Raw genomic sequence first — 19,655 nt, 5'->3', positions numbered from 1 at the left:
GTCTCTCTGTCCGTCTGTCCGTCCCTATCAGCGCATAGTGCTCAAAGACTATTAAAGCTAGGGCAACGACGTTTTATATCCGGACTTCTGTGATATGTCACTGCTACAAGTATATTTTAAAACTTTGCCCCGCCCGCTTCCGCCACCACAAAGGGCGAAAATCTGTGGCATCCACAAATTCAAAGATACGAGAAAACTAAACGCAGAATCGTAGAGGATGGCTATATCTTCTAGAGTGCAAAACCTGAACCAGATAGTATAATTATTATAGCCAGAATCAAAAAAACAATTTCATTCTTTCTCGCTGTGTCTCTCTCTAACACACAGGTTTCATGGTCGGTTTTGCCAATTGCAAAATATGAGTTCAAGGATCTCAGAACCTATAAGAGCTAGAGCAACCAAATTTGGTATCCACACTCCTGTGATATCGGACCTTGACCGTTTTGTGTCAAAATTTCGCCACACCCCCTTGACCCGGCTCAATGGACTCGGCTATTGATGCTGATCAAGAATATATATACTTTATGGGGTCGGAAACGATTCCTTCTGGACGTTACACACATCCACTTTACCACAAATCTAATATACCCCAATACTCATTTTGAGTATCGGGTATAAAAATGGTGCGCGAAGTCAGTTCCAGCGAAAAATGTTATATTCGTTGACGCAGGTTGCCTGATGCACAAGAAGATGGCTAGAAAAAAATATATGCACAGAATGTGTAGATTGTTGTCTTTTTGGGGTCTTATACTTCTCCCAAACTCAAATTTTGTGCACTATACTATACTATTAAATAAATAATAATTTACTTACCGATTTTTCCTTTTTTTCACTATTTTTACGATTTAACTCCCCGTTTACGTCCTTCTGCTGCGGTTTTTAATCACAAAATAACACAAAACGAAAAAACGGCGGCGTTGTGCCGGGCAGTTTGACATTTTCGTTCATGTTCTATTACGTGATCCGGCGTTTCTTGCGTATTGTGCCCGTTTTTAAGTCCGTTTGTGATAGTTTTGCGGGACTTTGGTCGTCGCACGGTTTTCGTCCTGTAAATGCTCTTTTCTGAGTCCGTCTGCGCGGTTTTTTGTGAAACTTCACTCATCGCTCCCGGATTTTTATCATTTCTAAGTCCGTTTCCGGACATTTTATGATAGTTCCGTTTTACTATCGCTCTTTGGTCCACTGGGAAGCTCTGTACCTTTTAACAACAATAAATCAACCCTATTTCTTGTTGCCGCTTAATCCACGCCTTATTCTTGAACCACGAGACTCTTTCCGGCCGTAGCGTCGTCACAATAGATATAATATATAACATAATTAAAGAAGGAACATACATATGTATTTATTGCTATTATTATTATTATGCGCTAACTACTACAAAATATTTACTAACATCTTAATCATTCATTTTTCGTCCATTTCTAATTTGGTTACATAAAATAAAGGATTTTCCTGCACTTCCCCCTTAAAGATACCTCAATTACACTAAGAATAATTTCCCCAATGTGTTTTCCGTTTTCTTCAAAAGCTATGCTATTGAGTTCCGTTAGGGATATACCTTCTACAGAGGTTTTGAAATGTTTTTCTAGGGCGCGATACCAGTTTGACATTTTTTTTTTAATGATTTCTTTTTCATATGTTTGCATACGTACAGGACAGCGGCGGTACAAAAACTTCGTCCTGTACAGCCTTGTGAACTAATTTGGCCTTCTCTGGGCATAAAGATATAAGTTTTAGAACAAAATCGAGGTCGTATTTGCCTCGCTTTCGTGCGGCCATGATTGCCGCGTAAATCAACAAATTAATTTTTCTTCCCTCTGAAACAACAAGATTGGCAGCCTGCCTTCTTCGTGCTCTGCGACTTTTTTTGAAATATGTGACCTACATTTTTTTCATTTTGTTGTCAAACGATAACAAATTTTCTTGCTGGTATCATCACGGGCTGTATTAATTTTATCTGATATATCTGCATTAAGCGTCGTTTTCAAAAATTTGAGTACCGCATTTTCCTTGCATGTTTTACCATTCTCGGAATTCCATGCGGCAAACAACGCTGCATTTTCGAATTTGATGTTATGATCTATTATTGCAAATTTAAAAAATTGTGCTGAAAAGTGGCATTATCATCACACGGCAGCAGTATGGTTGGTCAGCTTCTGCACAATGCTTCCCAGCTGTGGGGAACTGGTCACGGGGAGCGTTGTCTGAACGGACGGACTCTGGACGGACGTAGTCAGCACCACACTGACGCTGGATTGGCTAGGGTTGGCTGCGGGCGCCTGTTGGACCGACTGCTGCAGCTGTCGTGCCGTCACATTGGAGCCGTCCACCTACCCGTAGTCACGCTGTCATCGTCAGCGCCTCGACATTTTGGAATTTTGTTCTTTTGGTTTTTTTTTAATAAGCTGAGAGAATTTTGGAACCTTGCTCGGCCTGGTCAGATGGATTTTGTTTTTTTTTTGTTTTTTTTTTGTTTTTGTTGTGGCAGTTGAGTGTTTATTGTGCGTTTTGACCACTTTTCGTAGTTGCGTGAAATTTATGTCTTTTTATTTTAGTGGCTTGTTCGTCTAGGTTGAGCGTGGATTTAGTAAGCGCCGTACGGGCAGTCGCTCTCGGACAGGCTGCTGGCCTGCTCCATCCAGTAGTGGTCCTCGACTGGACTGCAGTCCGTCCATTGGCCATCGTCATCTTCGGAAGCTGGTATTGGCTGTGGCAAGGACATCAATGGGTGCACTGCCTCGGTGGCCTTCACGCAGCAGCAGGCCAAGCGGGCGGCCGACGAATCCCATCGCATCAGCGACGAGCTGCAGCATCAGCTGGCCACGCTGAAGGTCCAGTACGAGAGTGCGCGGCACGAGATCATGGAGCGTGATCAGCGGCTGCTCGAGCTGATGAATCGGCTGAAGAAGCTGGAGGATCGGTGCGGCCAGGCGGCTCCAGGTCACGACGAGAAAGGACGAGAAAAGTCGAGAAAGATTGACGTCTTCAATTCAACATTTAAATTTGTATCGAATTTGCTTATCGAAATTGCCACCGTTTCTATCGTGGTGAATTTTACCGCGTGTACGTAAACGTGTTAAGCACTAGTTTATAGTGTTTTATTTATTATTTATCATTATTATACAACACCAATGTAGAAACCGTGTATAAATGTGGACATGTAGACTACATAATACATGTTAGTTAATACATTACTAATTCTAATACTAATTCGTGATCGAATTCCTGATCGTGCCTGATCAAAACGGCATGTCAAAAAATGGATATTCTATATTGTTACACTTGGCTTGTTTCCCAGAGGGCAATGCCGGCTAGCTGTCGACCCCAGGGCTGGGTAGTTCCCCTTGCCCGCCAAATGTAGACAAAAAAGGAGACATACTACTTCTCGGGACATCAAAACTAACAACAAACTAACAACAACAAAGAAAATCATAAACAGACGGCTATCAAGTGGGTGAAGCTTGGGTGTTATCACTTCGCGCGCCCGCCCTACCTGTGACCAAACACAACGTTCATTTTGGCCACCCTCTGCTGGAACGGTAACGGCTGGCCTAATCCATGGCTTACGCCACGCGTCCTCCCTCTATTTTAAATTTAATGCATCATGCTTCAATATATATCCAAGCTTTAATAATCGTAAATTGACAATTTTATCTTTCTCATTAATAAATAGCTATACTCAAAATTATAACTAACCACTAAGAAACACCAAAACGTTCGACATAAAGGCAAACAAGGAAATAACTGCTGAAATTTCGTTCAACCAACAGGGATACCCTCACCCATACGTAATGGAATATGTGTAGTTGACTGGATCCATTTTTACGGGAGTTAATTTAACTCGGGCCCCTACGGAGACTTAACCTACCAAGAGCTCTTGTTAAGGGTCCCCGGGACATAAACAATAAACAATATTTTTTTCACAAATCGCTCGACCAAATACGGTGGACTGATGGGACCCCCGCGTCACCCACTAAGGGCTAATCTTCTGGCACTGAACAGCTGATCGCAGATTTAGGTTCGTGAAAGGTGTTGGTGTTTTACATATTTTTTTTCAATGTACGTTAAACGGTTTAAGCTAATACTAATTACTAAATAAAGGAAAACACACGGAACAAAATAACATTTAATGTGGAACGGTGTTTGGAGTGCGGATTATGTTTTTTTTTCTTTAAATTCAAACGATGTGGGCGATCGCTGGCCGTGGCCGGTCAGCCCTAAATTTATATAGGTCCGAGTATACGTGTGCGCGTGTGTGTGTGTGTGAATAGGGTTTCGGAGTTGTTACCTGGTGAATGAGACCAAACGTGTGGCACGCACTGGAAGGCGATGCAACGATCGTGCGGTGTGGCTAGAATCGCCCTGGCAGCTAAATCGTTCTCTTTCACCCTCCCCCTTCACACGTCCCGCGCTACTTGGCTCACACACGCGCAACTGGAACGAACTCACTCAGGTTCCGTTGGGCAGTCTTCTTCTCTGCAGTCGACTTTCTCGAACTCCAGTGTCCCTCTCCAGGAAACCTTCTGGCCCGGTTCTGGTGGCTATATTCCTTGCCGGTTCAAACTTTCTGTTTTAAGCACAAAATTTCCAATTTCGACGTTACTCCGTCCACGCTCCACGATTTCTATAATCCAATCCCCGTTTTCTAATATTTTCACTCCTATTTATCCCTTTTTCCCTTACTAATACATATAACTAATCCTATTCTCTTCCTTATATCCCCAGTGACGGCTCCAGCTCCCCCGATGTCCCCATACACCATCGAGCCTCCCTGGACTTCCGCTAGATGGCGCGTCGCCCTCAGCCCTGGCCACCTATCGTTCAGGTGGGACTGGAACAATATATATTATTTTTATTAAGGAAACTTCAAAAAGGAAATAAAAATTACTAAAAGAAACTTCACATCGATAAATTAACATATTTGTTATGTTTCCATCCTTTCTTTCTTCCTTATGATCTGCAAAAAAAAAAGGAGACAAATAAATATATATTCATTTTATTTTGTATTCCTACAGAAACTTACGGTACGTTTCCGAGTTCGCATCCGTTCGTAAATGACTCCGCCTTTATTAGTCCAATCTTTACTTTCCTCGTGCTCGAGTCGTGTCACGATCTCCTCGGCAAGGAGCTTGCAGCGTTGGCGGTTCAATTCGATGTTCATAGTTTGAAAGTAATCAATAACTATGTCCGCAATGCGACCTCTTTGCCTGAATTTCAGTTTTGCAGAGCCACGTCTCAGCTTTTGCCACTGTGATCGGACGTCTTCGTTTGCATTGAAAATGTTGAGTATTCCCGGCATTGTCTGTCGGCCTAAGCCCCCGAGTTGTGGGACAGGAGAAATGATGGCATTAGCGTCATTGGGGCCATCAGCGTACCCCAGAACCATGTCTACGGAGGCCTTGAGAAGAACATCATGTTCCTCGATCCGAACGGGAGTGGCAGAACGGTCAGAGGCCGGGGACGGACAGGGCACCTGCAAGAGCAGAGAGGAGTGTTAATTAATTCCTCTAGAGGAATTCTTTGATGGGTAACCTACCTGCAGGCCGTCAGCCATTGGGTGCTACAGGGGGACAAACGGATGACGGGTCGGCTCGCACAACTGTGAACTCGGCGCAGGCGCAGCCGCTCCGGTTAGTAATACCCGGTGCGGTCTGCGTCTTACACCCCCCCCCCTAGGACACAGAGGGTTGCGAGCGAACCGTCACCCGCCGTAACTGTGCACACCGGTGGAAGTGCGACTATACTCTCCCCGTGAGGGCGGCTGGAAACAGGTCCTAGCACGGTCATGTCTCTGCTAGGATGCTGGCGAATGGTAGTCGGGTGGAGAGAAGAAAACTCTCAGTGAAATTACCCCAATCCAAGGTGACACTGTTATATGCCGAGGGATGCATGGCCGGGGGGGTGCCCGGTCGCTAATATGCGGACTCTGGATACCTGCCGACCTCCAGTTTAAATCAGGCTTCCCGGGGCAAGCGGGCTATGCCTGGGGTGACCAACCCCTTCCCGCCTACTCGTGGGAACAAAAATGCCAAACATATCAAAAATACCAAATAAAAACACCGCAAAGGAGCTCGGTACTCCTCTTAAAGTACCGGAGGGACAAGCCAATCCCTCTGCACCAGCGCCTGGGAAACCGGGTCCAAAGAAGACGGGGAAGGAGACTGAATCGGTCCACCGTCTTCAGGCAGCAGCCGCAGCGAGGGGGGCCCGAAAAGCCAATCGGGTCCTTCCAAGTCGGGTGGCTCCAAGGGCGAAGCGGATACCGGGGTGGCTGCCAAGCAGAGCGTAATCGCGGCTGGTAAGCGCACCGGGAACGAAGAACCCATGGGAGCCCCGGCGGGCAGCGTCTCTGCACCACGGGGTGGAAAGCCGTCGTACCAGGACAGGAGCCGAGCGGCTTTCATCCTGTCCAACGAACTTCAAGGCGTCAGCCGAAGGAAAGGAGCAGAGGCTGTGGGCCTGCTCAATCCTTCCACTGTTCCAGCCAGCCAAAGCCGGAAAGGGCGCAGCCAAGGCCGCCAACAAGCGGCAACGCTCAGCGGAGGACCCCGCAAATCAGCCAGGCCAAGCCCAGCAAGCCAAGCGGGTGAAGACCCACCTCACGAACCGGTCGTTCGCTGAGGTGGCGAGGGGCAGGACCCTGATCGGTGTCCTGGACAGGGGCGCCGAGGACGGCCATGTCCCTCGCGATAAGTGGCACCTGGTGGAGAACGAGCTCCAGGACCGGTTCCTACTGGAACTGGAGGAGAACGGCGGACCACCTCCAAAGTGTGAGGACGCAGGGTGGCATCAAGGCAAGGTGAAAGCCATCGCCTGCCAAGACGCTCGCTCTGCGGCTCTCTACATGAAGGCGGTGGCGGCCCTAAAAGAGGTCTATCCAGGGGCGAAACTGGAGGCCGTGAAGTGGGAAGATGTCCCTAGTCGCCCCAGAGCCAGAGCGTGGGTCTCGGCTAAGCCTGCAGAGCCTGAGAAGATCCTCAGGTTACTGCAGGTCTGCAACCCCCACCTTCCTACAGCCGATTGGAAGGTGGCAAAGGTGGAGGATATCCAAGGGCAGAGGCGCCAGATTATCCTCGTCCTAAATGAGGAATCCATTGATCTCCTCGCAAAGTCGGACGGTGTAGTGGATTATGGCTACAAGAAGGTCACCATATCCACTTACAAGTCCGATCGCAAGGGCAGGCAAGCGGAGGTCGAGCCAGACCCGGAGCTGCCGGAGATCCCAAAAGAGGGGGCCTCGTGCGAGGAAGACAACCCGGCGTCGGATGCGGCGTCCATGATGTCGGACGATATCTTGGACGACTACGCGTTCGACGAGAGCGACCTAGCCAGAGGTCTCAGCCACATCGTTGTCGGGGAGGAGCCGGAGTCCCCTGACAGCGATCTAGAAGTAACAATGGTGGAGGCGAGCCTCAGGAATGTCGTTGACGCTCCTGCAGATAAACCTCCACCATTGTAAGGCAGCATGCGCTGCTCTACTGCTCCACCTGGCCAAGGGTGGAGCCGACATAGTCCTCATTCAGGAGCCCTGGATCCTCGGAAACAGGGTCTCCGGTCTGAGGACTTCTGACTACAAGCTATATGTAGCTGAAACCGCAGGTAAAATTCGTACCTGCATTCTTGCAAAAAGAGAGTTGCACCTATTTTTGCTCCCAAATTTCAGCAATGAAGACCACACCGCAGTGAGCCTCGAAGGCCAGGAGCGCTCACTGAGGATCTGCTCCGCATACATGGGGCATGAACAACCAGACCCCCCTCCACACGCGCCTCTCCGGGCTCTAATCGCAGACTGCTCGGCCAAGGACATCGGCCTAATTGTGGGGTGCGATGCCAATGCACATCACTGTCAGTGGGGAAGCACTGACACAAACGAAAGGGGTGAGTACCTTTTCAGTTACTTACTGACCACTCAGATGGTCTTACTAAACCGGGGTAGTGATCCCACCTTTATCATTAAAAACCGCAAGGAAGTCCTGGACCTCACGCTTGCCTCTCATGAGATACAGCGTAACATTGTATCCTGGAGGGTCCTGGAAGAGCACTCCTTCTCGGACCACAGGTACGTGGAAACTGTCTTCTCCTTCTCAGTACCGAAGCCAGTCCGATTCCGAAACATCAGGCGGACAAACTGGACTCGGTACTCTGATTACCTCTGTCGTGTTCTCCCTGAGCCCCCATCTGAGGAGGAGTTCTCCACGGAGGCCACGACTCGTCTTCTTAAGATCTTTACCGACGCCTGCAATAAGGCGCTCGACAAAGCATGCCCCTCTGGCAAGAACAGAGGCCGGAAGAAACCTGAATGGTGGAATCCGAAACTGGGTGAACTCCGGAAAGCCTCCCGGAGACTCTTCAATAAAGCTAAGGCTGAAAACGTTGAGCAAAACTGGGCCGAATACAAGGCCAGTCTGTCAACCTACAACAAAGAACTTAGAAAAGCCAAACGCGCCTCCTGGCGTAAGTTCTGCAGCGAAATCGAGAGTAACTCAGAAGCCTCACGCTTGCGCAGAGTTCTCTCGAAGACAACACCCACCCTGGGCTACTTGAAGAACACCGACCAGTCGTGGACTACGTCCAGCGAGGAGTCGCTAAATCTTCTCCTAAATACCCACTACCTCGCGCCTCCTTCTGTCGCCTCAAATGCCATCTTGAGACTGCTAAGCCAGGAGAACATTTCCTGGGCGATCAGAAGCTTTAAACCCTACAAGTCCGCGGGGCCAGACGGCATTTTCCCTGCCCAACTGATTCACGCGGGACATAAAGCCATTAACTGGCTCAAAATAATTTACGAGGGAATCTTCTTCCACGGGTGCATTCCTGACACCTGGCTTCAGACCAAAGTCGTATTCATACCCAAGGCAGGCAAGCCCTCGCACACTGCCCCAAAGGATTTCAGACCCATAAGTCTATCGTCTTTTCTTCTAAAGGCGATGGAGCGGCTCCTGGGGCTGCATCTAACGGCGTGCATTCCGTCCAGTCTGATCTCAGACTCCCAGCATGCCTATCGGAAGGGAAGATCCACCGAAACGGCCCTACACTCGATCACATCGATCATCGAAGCATCCCTTAATTTTAAGGAGTACACCCTAGTAGCCTTCCTCGACATAGAAGGCGCCTTTAACAACATCCTTCCGACCGCCATCACGGGCGCACTGACGGATCTGGGCGTTGACTCCAGGACGGTGAGCCTGATCGATCAGATGCTACAATGCAGGACGGTTGAGGCATCACTGGGGACGTCAACGTGTACCAGATTTGTCAGCAGAGGCACACCGCAGGGCGGAGTCCTCTCGCCCCTCCTATGGAACGTGGCAGTGAACACACTGCTGCGGGAGATAGAGGGGGGTGGCTGCCGTGTGGTGGCGTACGCGGACGATGTTGCCATAGCATTCTCCGGAAAATTTCCGCAGACATTGTGTGAATGCATGACAAGTACTCTCAACGAAAATGTCGAAATGGGCAGACAAATGCGGGTTAGGCGTCAACCCGTCTAAAACGGAACTGGTGCTTTTCACTAGGAAGTACAAAGTTCCGGTACTGATTCCCCCAAGACTATGTGGGGAAACGCTAGTCTTCAGCAACAACGCCAAGTATCTTGGCCTAATCCTCGATAGAAAGCTCGATTGGAAATTGAGCATAGAGGATAGAGTAAAGAAGGCCACAGTGGCCCTCTATACTTGCAGGAAAGCCATCGGACTAAAATGGGGAATGACCCCCTATATAGTTCGGTGGCTCTACACCGCCATCATACGACCAATCATGCTCTATGGAGTGGTGGTATGGTGGCCAGCCTTGGACAGAAGGACATGCCTCAATAAACTCAGCAGAGTTCAACGCATGGCAGAGCTATGCATAACTGGCGGGCTACGCACTACTCCAGGGGAAGCCCTGGATACTGTGCTGGACCTCCTCCCTGTGGATCTCATGGGAAAGAAGGTGGCAACACTTTCCGCCCTCAGAATGAGAGAAGCCAGACTGTGGAAAGCATCCGCGGTTGGGCACTCGGGAATCCTGATGAGACTCCCGCAATTACCAGAGAGGACAGATTACTGTATCCCCAGTGATCACCTCTCGACGCCCTTCCAGGTATCAATCCCATCTAGGGAGGACTGGGAGATGGGCGAACCAGGACCTGCAAATGCGGTCCACTTCTACACTGATGGCTCAAAGCTAGACGGCCGCGTGGGAGGCGGAGTCTACTGCAGCGAGCTGAACATCAGTCATTACTTCAGGCTCCCGGATCACTGTAGTGTGTTCCAAGCGGAGGTTGAAGCCATCAAGGAGGCCATTTCGATCGTCTCCAAATTACTTCTAGATACGCACTTAGTGTGCGTCTTCTCGGACAGCCAAGCAGCTATCAAAGCTCTAGGCTCAATATCGTCGAACTCAGCGACTGTAAATGACTGCCGCAGGTCTCTGCACGAGATCGCAGAGCAGTTAGATCTCTTCCTTATATGGGTCCCCGGCCACAGGGACATCGAGGGGAATGACGCCGCCGACGAGCTAGCCAGGCAGGGTACTACGATTCCTCTCCTACCGGAGAGGGAGCAAGTAGCGATGCCCTTGGCTACGTGCAGGCTCCTAACGCACGAATTGTTCGAGCAAAATGCCAATAGGAGATGGCAGCAAACCGTTTCCTGTAAAGTCTCAAGATTGATATGGCCATATCGATCGAAGAAGCGCTCAGCAGAGCTGTATAAACTCAGCAGAGCACAGTGCTCTGCAGTTACTAGAGCCATTACGGGACACTGGCAGATCGGCACTCACGCCTCTAGACTGTCAATCCCTCATAACGACTTCTGCAGGAGTTGTCGCGACGAGGAGGAGGAGGAATCGGTCCCCCACTTCTTCTGCCACTGCCCAGCCCTTGGAAATCGTCGTCTTCGAATTCTCGGGGCCGCTTTCCTCACGGACATTTCGGACCTGTCCGTAATCAAACCAGGGACCTTGTCCAAATACATCCAAGCCACCGGATGGGACTGCCCTTAACCTGCAGTAGTATGATCTCAAGGTTCGGGCAACGCGAAGGGGCACATGCCCATGCGGCAACACAACGGACCTTTTATAGGTCCAAGTGAGCTTGGGGCGGGAGGCTCTTATCCCCCCCTCCCGGCTACCGCCTTAACCTAACCTAACCTAACCTACCTGCACGGTGTGTTCTGGGCCTGGACAATACGGGTAGTCACCATTAATAGACTCGGAGCTCCGAGCTCCGGCTGCTGGGTTCTTGGAGTAATCGAAATGATCTTGCCCAGTGGAGTTCTTGCACCGATTTTGTTCGGAACTTTCAAGGCGGGCGAGGATGTTTGATGCATCTGAATTTTGCATGTCTGCGGAGGTGACGCTTCAACAGTTAGTGGACCCTGATGGGATGAAAATTGATTTGAAAGTCTAATTAAAGGAGATTATTAGTGACTGCTTACTTTGTCGAACAGTTCTTGTTTCTTTTGCTGCTCCTCAGTTTCCACAATGGATGTCCATAACTCCATCATTCGTCTGGCGTATCCTCCGCCGGGCACTTGTTGGGGAGCACGGATCTGCGGAGCACTCATTTCATCGCTTCCCGGTGTAGGGTGGTGCGACGGTGCGTGCTTGCAACAATAATAGTAATTAAAATTATTGGTCATTTCACACGAATATCGTAAACAGCACTGAAGTCGGCCATAGCTCGTCGTTTCGGCGTCGTTTAAAAAAGCAATACTGAGGCTTTCATTGTATGTGTGTCTGCCAAAAAGCGGACAAGATTGTATTAAGAGGATTTTCGTACAAACTACAATGTGTCCGAATAATTGTTGTGCCTTTTTTATACTTTTATGTTTATTTTGATATGACAAAAAAGGTTTTTTTTTTTGGTTTTATGTTTAAAATTAGTATTAGTAACATAATGGAATAAAATTTGTTTGTTAAAATTAAATTGTTTTCAAATTATTTGAAAAGAATGTGGAAATAGACGGGGTGTCCGAATAAATGTTGTGCTAACTGTTCTTTCATAGCAAAGAATATACATGTATGCATATATAGAGCAGAACTGCAAATTATTTGCAGTAAATCCTCAACACTTAAGCCTTCTGTACCCAGAAAAATCCAACCGTCGTCATGGACCAATTCATTTCGCCCTACGTCCGCACGCTGTCCGAGGACAGAGAGTCGCTCTGCAGAATTGAATTCTGGCGAAGTGAGCATGCTGTATAACCTTCATTTGTTTACGAGTCCGGACGAGTTTCATATGGGGTTGGGGTTGGCACAGAAAATGGAAAGTTCTGGTTATCGCGGCCTTTAATATGGATGGGAGCAATTTCCATTACCTCCATATGAAATTGGTAAGTGTTCATATATTCATACATACACCCAATTCTGTTTTATAAATATATTGTTGAGTCCAGGAACGTGAGAATTGCGGATAAAACACAATCGCTTATCTTCATAGGTACTTAGGCGTTGGTTGCGTTTTATTTCCTATTTGCAAAAGGAGGTTAATACATTTTATTCTTATATGTAGGTAATATATCTACGCACGCTTCGTCTTTTCTCCCCGCTCTTTCTTCGACTGCTCAAACTAATGTGACCTTCTTGTCTTTTCATAGTGTGGCCATTTTTCTTCTCTCTTTTTTCTTTACGTAGGGTATCTGTGCCCTTGCTTAAAACTAAGTATATATAAGCTAATTTTTCTCGACAACATCCCCACCACCGTGAATCAAGCACGCTCGTGATTCACAATATGTCTAGCTTTTCCAGCATACAGGTTGGGCGGTGTAGAACTCCAGCCGTCGTCTTTACAGTGGCTGAGCGAACCTGTCCGTCGCGTCCAGGCGTGACTGCTAGAATAACTCCCTTTTTCCATTGAGATCGATGAAGGTTCTTATCACAGATAAGAACAATGTCCATTTCAGCGAGTGGTGGCACTGGGTGATGCCACTTTGTACGTCTGCACAAGTCTGGTAGGTACTCATTGAGCCACTTGTTCCAAAATGAGTGTGAGATCTGCTGAGCGATGCGCCATTCCTTTCGAGTTGGCTGGTACTTCTCCTCTTGTGGATGTGGTGTCTGGCTAGAATTGGGAGAGCCTAAAAGAAAGTGATTAGGGGTTATCGGATCGTCTGTGGGGTTATCCAGAGCAATGTGTGTAAGCGGTCTGGAATTTACTATGTTTTCAGCGTTACACATTAGGCTATACAGTATGTCTTCTTTCAGGTTTTTGTCATGCAGCGCGTGTCCTATGGCCCTCTTCACACTGCGTACCAATCTTTCCCAGCACCCACCTGCATGGGGGCTTAGCGGGCAATTAAACAGCCATTCGATCTGCTTGGTTGACAGCTCGTTCGCTATTCTAATGTGATCGAGGTCCTGTAATTCTCTTTTCAATTCACGCTCAGCTCCCACCAAAATGGTACCATTGTCAGATCGGATTCTTACTGGTCTTCCGCGTAAGGCATGTAAATATGCATATCCAGCGTTTCTTCTATCCAGGCCTTCCTCTTACAACCAGAAACGGTCCCATATAGTAGATTCCAACATATGAGAATAAGCGTACGTACGGAGAGAGTCTGTCCTTAGGAAGTTGTCCCATTAATGGCATTTTTGGTGAAGCTCTCTGGATTTTACAAGTCATACAATTTCTAGCTGCACGGCGAACCTCCTGTCGGCAGTGTGGTATGTAGTACTTTCTGCGTATTTCTGCTATAATTGTGTTTTCATTCTGGTGTTTCCATAGCTCGTGATAATGTCGCACGATCAATTTTGTAACGTGATGCCCTTGGGGCATTAATATTGGACGCCTGGTTTCTTCTCCAACCGAACATGCGTTATTAATACGCCCATTCATGCGGATCACTCCTCTTCCGTCTATGATCGGAGACAACTTCCACAGCTTGCTGTTCTTTTCGATGGACTGTCCAGTCAATAGCGCCACCCGCTCATCATGAAATGCAACATCCTGTACATTGCGGATCACTATGAGTACAGCTTCTTCAATTTCAGCTACATCAAGGTAGACTTTTCGTTTGATCTTACGATCACACATCCTGTAGACCCAAGCGACAACTCGCATCCGCCTTGTAAATGAAGAGAACCTTTCCAGCAACTCCCTGAATACGATATTGACAGATCCATCTGAAGACATCTCATTGATTGATAACGTAAACTTGCTTCTTAGTTCCAGTTCCGTGTCACCAACGTCTGAAGTTCCTAGATTCCATTGACTTGCGTCCTCTTGAAGGAATTGAGGGCCTCTCAACCAGGAGGTTTCTCGAGTTCCAGATCTGAGTTTGGTGCCAAAGTCTGCCGGGTTATCCTTAGTAGGCACCCAATGCCAATCTTCCAACCTTGTGGCTTCAAGTATCTCGTCAATTCTGTGTCCTACATATGGCCTTTATTTTCTGTGATCCATGCTAAGACAGTCTTGGAGTCGGACCACATGTGGACACATTTGGGGTTGACACTCGTGACCCTCAAGAATACATTTCCTGAGACGAGTTCCTAGCACTGCCGCCTGTAGCTCGAGCATGGGTATGGTCGATAGTTTCATTGGGGCACACTTGGTCTTTCCCATTATAAATGCGGACTTCCATTTAGATTTCGTACGTATGCGCCAGTATCCAACTGCTGCATAAGCTGACTCACTCATCGCAAAATATGTGTAGTTCAATTGGTTCCCCAAAGAACTCTTCAGCGTAACATCGGGGTATCCTTATCTTGCATGCTTGGCTTAGGCTGCGCAACCAACATTTCCATTGCTTTATATCGTCGCCCTCAATTGGCTGGTCCCACTCTGTTCGCTTTTGCCATATTGACTGCAGAAGCAGTTTAGCGATCAGGGAATATTCGGCTAGAATTCCAAATGGGTCAAACACAGACATAACCACTCGCAATACTTCTCGCTTAGACGGTATTCTTGATTCTGAAAAGATTGATGCGTCAATTTTGTTAAACGAAAGAGAGAACCCAAATTCGTCGCTGCGTGTACAGCAGTACATTCCCAGGACCTTTTGATAATTCGAAGATTCATCCCTATCAAGAGTTATGGGTTCAGCTACTTGTTCGTTACCAAAAACCTTGTTGAAGAATTTCGAATTGGACACAAACTTTCTCAGTTCGAATCCTCCCTTTTTGTGAATGTCAACTATCTCCTTCACGACTCTCACAGCCGATTCTTCGGATGAAAAACAATGCACCAAATCGTCCACATAATGGTTTTTAATAATGGCATTCACCGCATCTGGATACGATTCCTTAAATTCAAGTGCGTTTCTATTTTTCACATATTGAGCAGAGGCCGGTGAACATTTGGCTCCAAAGGTCATGACCTGCATTTCATACTCCTTCATCTCGTCGCCTGGATTCTTCCTCCATAGTATGCGTTGGGCACATCGATCCTCCTTTCGTATTATGACTTGGTGGAACATTTCTGCTATGTCAGCACAGACTCCAATCGGTTTCTGTCTGAACCTCATAAGAATGTCCGTTAGGGATTGATACCCGTCGGGGCCAGTCATGAGCATGGAGTTTAACGACAATCCATCGACTTCTGCAGCCGCGTCGAAAACAATTCTCAACTTGCCGGGCTTGTTAGGATTTAAGACCCCAAAATGAGGCAGGAACCATTCTTTTTTCTTGTCCACTTCCAGTTCATTGCTTGTGATATGCCGAATGTATGACTTTTCTTCGTATGCTTCCATAAGATCGCAGTATTTTTTGTAGTACTCTGGATCATGTATAAATTTTCTTTCCAAAGACAATTGTCTCTTTATTGCCATTTTCTTGCTGTCAGGCAAGACGACGTCATCCACTTTCCATAGTAATCCCGTTTCAAAACGGTCACCAATACGTTTTGTCGTGGTTGATAGCAATCGGTTCGATCTCTCAGTTTCTCGACCTTCTACGTGGTTTTTCACAATCCGCACATCCATTTCCGAATTCGTGATGTAGTCTCGCACCAACTGTTCAATGTGCTCGTTATTGTGTTTAACCAGATGTACGGCCTTTACATTACTCATGGGTCCTGATTCTCCGCGACATTTTCCATACGCAACCCAACCCAGATTGGTTAATGCAATGGCTGGCCCAACGTATCCCATAGATCTCATTTGCTTTGGAGCTATCAAATGTAGGTTATCTAGTCCGATTAGTATTTCAGGTCTAGCATTTCTATAGCCTTTCAAAGGAATACTCTTTATGTGTGGGTATTGCGAACTTAGCTCAGACATGTTTACGGATTGCTTCGGCAGCCGTAAATCCTTAATAGTCCTTACTCCGTTTAGTGCATAGACCTTGCCTCCACGTTCATCAGATATTCCAATATTAAATCGGCTGACCAATTCCGTTGATGTCTTTTCTACAAACCATTGCAATGTCAGACTTTCTTTGGGCCCATGTAATCCTAACTCGTCTGCCAGGCTTTCATTTATAAGGGTTACTGCAGAACCTTCATCCAAAAAGGCGTGGCACCTCACTATTTTATTTTTAGCATGAAGATTAACAGGCAATATCTTAAACAAAATCATTGAGCTAGCCTCATGCGTTGCTGTTCCTGTGAACTTTACTTCCTCGCCTGGTTGATTAACTGATTCTGCATGAAGCAAACGGTGAATGCGTTTGGCACATCCATCAAGTCCACATTGGTGATGTCTTCTACATTTTTGACTACGATGGCCGTACTTTAGGCAATTGAAGCATAATTTTCTTTCCCTTACATGCAGCCATTTTTTTTTCAAGTTCTAACTGGGCAAATGAGTTACAGTTTTCCAAGTCGTGTTTCCCATTGCAGACGGAGCACGCCTTCATGGTTACAAGTCCGATGTCGTTTGCATGGAATAGTCTCGACTTTTCCTTCTTTGGCTTGAACGTCGCCTGATCGTCAACCAATCCTGCGTCTTGCACTTCTTCGGCCAATCCCTGAAGCCATAGACTTAAATGACTGGTCGATTTTTCATCTCCTAGTTGCTTGGAATGGCGTGCCCACTCCAGTCTCTGTTGCACTGGTAACTTTAAGATTAACTTCTCCATTAATGTTGGGTTTTTTAACTGCTGATGTGCGTTAGCTGCTTCTAAGAATGAAGCCAAGTTTTGTACCTTCATTTTGAACTCTACTAAATGTTCCAATCTCCCTTCGCGAATGCTCGGAAATTCTCTAACGCGACTAATCTGGCTTTTTACGAGTTTCTCCGGTCTACCAAAATTTTGTTTAAGGGTCTCTAAAATATTTGAAACGTTAGAACTGTGAATAAGCAAACATTCAACGGTCTCCCTAGCCTTGCCCTTTATTGCCTTTTGGAGGCGTAACAAATTTTGCCTGTCACTGTATCCGTACTCTGCAGTGGTCATAGTGAAAGCTTCGTTGAACATTGGCCACTCTTCGGGAGCACCATTAAACTCCGGTAGATCGTACAATTTTCTTTGCGTTTCCTGAGAAGGAACCGGTTGCCTTGGTGATGAGACTGCGTCTGATATCACTGAGGGCTCAGCCGTGGTTGATTGTGGTCCTGGCTCGCCAGTTCTCCTTCCACTAATACCAAGTTTTTTCCATTTGAATTTGATTCATCCGCAGAACTTCCATTTGGAACTGCTGCATTTGCATTGCATTGGCCCGCTGACTTTCTTGCATTTGGCGCCACATCTCCATCATAACGTTAACAACGCCATGTGATTGGGCTTCTTTTGATGTGCCGGGCCCGGCCCCCTCCATATTTGAGGCTTCACCTTGCGCGGATTCTCTTTCCACTTTTCCCATCTCAACGTTGTCCTCGTCCATTTCATCCGTTGCCCTTAATTTACTCATTGCTCTGGTAATCATCACCCGCAGACTAACCTTTCCCCAAATCAACAATCAAATTGGCACTTACCAAACAAACCACAATCCAGAAATTTTCACTCGATTTCATCAGCCAACTGCGCACTCAAGCCTCTAGTTGCTGGCCCGCAAGAACTTCGTTGGTTAGAGCGAGATGGCAGTATGTGCACGATCTCGCATACATACATATAAATGTGCGCTTTTTCAGCTGCCTGACGTGCGCACCCACGTTGGCCTCCGTGTTCTGCAATGTTTATTATCCACCCAATGTCCAGTATACTTCAGTGCTTGCACCACGAGTTTCTGCCCGTCTTCATACAAACTCCAAGAACTCTAGCGTCATTGGCTTCCAAGAAGCGAAATAAAAGATGTTGAGTCCAGGAACGTGAGAATTGCGGATAAAACACAATCGCTTATCTTCATATGTAGGTACTTAGGCGTTGGTTGCGTTTTATTTCCTATTTGCAAAAAGAGGTTAATACATTTTATTCTTATGTGTAGGTATAAGGTCTATAAGGTAGGTCTTTTCTCCTCGCTCTTTTTTCGACTGCTCAAACCAATGTGACCTTCTTGTCTTTTCATATTGTGACCATTTTTCTTCTTGTCTTTTCATAGTGTGGCCATTTTTCTTCTCTCTTTTTTCTTTATGTAGGGTATCTGTGCCCTTGCTTAAAACTAAGTATATATAAGCTAATTTTTCTCAACAACATATATTAATACATTTTATTAACCATTTTCCCACAGAGAATGGTCAGGGATAAGGTGACGGGAAACATCGAAATAAACGAAGGATTAATGACGGTGCTGAACGCCATACACCGACGTGGGTACTCCAACCGTCTGATGTGCATCATATCGGATGAATGCCCCGCCAATTTGCTGGCGAAAGAGACCGCTGCCAGGGAGTACCCAGTGCTTTGGGAAGTCGTACATCTGCGGAGGATTTTGGCAAAAAATCGTGTTGTGGACAAAGTGCTGGGCCCTGTCTACAACTTTCAGTTCATTGCGGCAAATTGGCGGGATTACCTGGGATGCATCGCAGGGAGGTGGGACAGATAGATTTACTCGTTGGCCGAGTGTGTTCCTACCCGGCGACACCTCTCACCACATTGAACCGACTCAATAGCAAGGACCTGGAGCTATCCGGCATTGCCATTCAAGCTATGGAGGCCAAAATCATGGAGCATCTGCCGAGAGAAGGTCGTCTGCTATGTCGAAGTAATCCATATCAATTTATGGTGTGGGAGTCGGTATCAATAGTCGTGGGAGTCTCCGAGATGGATACTCCCAATCCGGATCCCAATCCGGATAAAATCGTGCAAAGTCAAAGCACGGCATTTCAGCTTCGCAAGACCTTGATCCCGACAAGTTCCTCCACTCACAAATAGCTGACGGGCTCCAAGTGCTACGACGGACCGCAGATACGCAAGATCTACCAGCAGGCGCACTCATGCCTACGAGGCCTCACTCTTTTTGGGAAGGTATTGATATTGGATTGGTAGGATACATACATACATATGTGTATGTAAGAGCGAGCGAGTAAAGTAGAACGGAGAAAAATCACCAGGGTGACCATATATCGGTATATAATGGTATATTTGGTCAATTTCATCAATCTATTAAATTTAATTTTTAACGTTATATAGAAATCCAATAAAAGCAAGTGTTAAAATTAAGTCAATCAAGTAGAAAATAAATTCATAAATCGTATAAAATTTTATGGGCATGGCTAAATGTTCTATATAGCTGATCATATTCGACGGAAGATCAATAAGGAGGAATATGTAAAATAGAATTTGAATTCGTCAGTATATTTTCGGTATATTTTTTAAATGAGACGGTATGTTTCGATATATTTCTGAGGGTCGGTCAC

General features: G+C 46.7%; 2 protein-coding genes and 1 long non-coding RNA gene across 3 annotated transcripts; all 3 read right to left on the bottom strand.

The window, feature by feature from the left end:
- Positions 1-4,859: 4,859 nt before the first annotated feature.
- LOC117190700 lies at positions 4,860-5,465 on the bottom strand. Its single transcript, XM_033395764.1, has 2 exons — positions 5,024-5,465; positions 4,860-4,957 (listed from the first exon to the last, which is right to left on the bottom strand). Exons 1-2 carry the CDS (start codon positions 5,384-5,386, stop codon positions 4,925-4,927), a joined length of 396 nt encoding a protein of 131 aa, XP_033251655.1. The 5' UTR covers positions 5,387-5,465; the 3' UTR covers positions 4,860-4,924.
- A 5,673-nt stretch (positions 5,466-11,138) lies between these two features.
- Positions 11,139-11,877, bottom strand: LOC117191643. The gene is made up of 2 exons (XM_033396451.1): positions 11,421-11,877; positions 11,139-11,360 (listed from the first exon to the last, which is right to left on the bottom strand). The coding sequence occupies exons 1-2, from the start codon at positions 11,622-11,624 to the stop codon at positions 11,139-11,141; spliced, it is 426 nt and encodes a 141-aa protein (XP_033252342.1). The 5' UTR covers positions 11,625-11,877.
- A 535-nt stretch (positions 11,878-12,412) lies between these two features.
- On the bottom strand, positions 12,413-13,483 carry LOC117190806. The gene is made up of 2 exons (XR_004473845.1): positions 12,514-13,483; positions 12,413-12,453 (listed from the first exon to the last, which is right to left on the bottom strand). It is a non-coding gene; the product is annotated as an uncharacterized LOC117190806 (long non-coding RNA).
- Positions 13,484-19,655: the final 6,172 nt, after the last annotated feature.

Source organism: Drosophila miranda, assembly GCF_003369915.1.
Source record: "Drosophila miranda strain MSH22 chromosome Y unlocalized genomic scaffold, D.miranda_PacBio2.1 Contig_Y1_pilon, whole genome shotgun sequence".
NCBI lineage: Eukaryota > Metazoa > Arthropoda > Insecta > Diptera > Drosophilidae > Drosophila > Drosophila miranda.
Note: the sequence above shows the minus strand (reverse complement) of the source record. Positions and strands in the feature narration are given on the sequence as shown.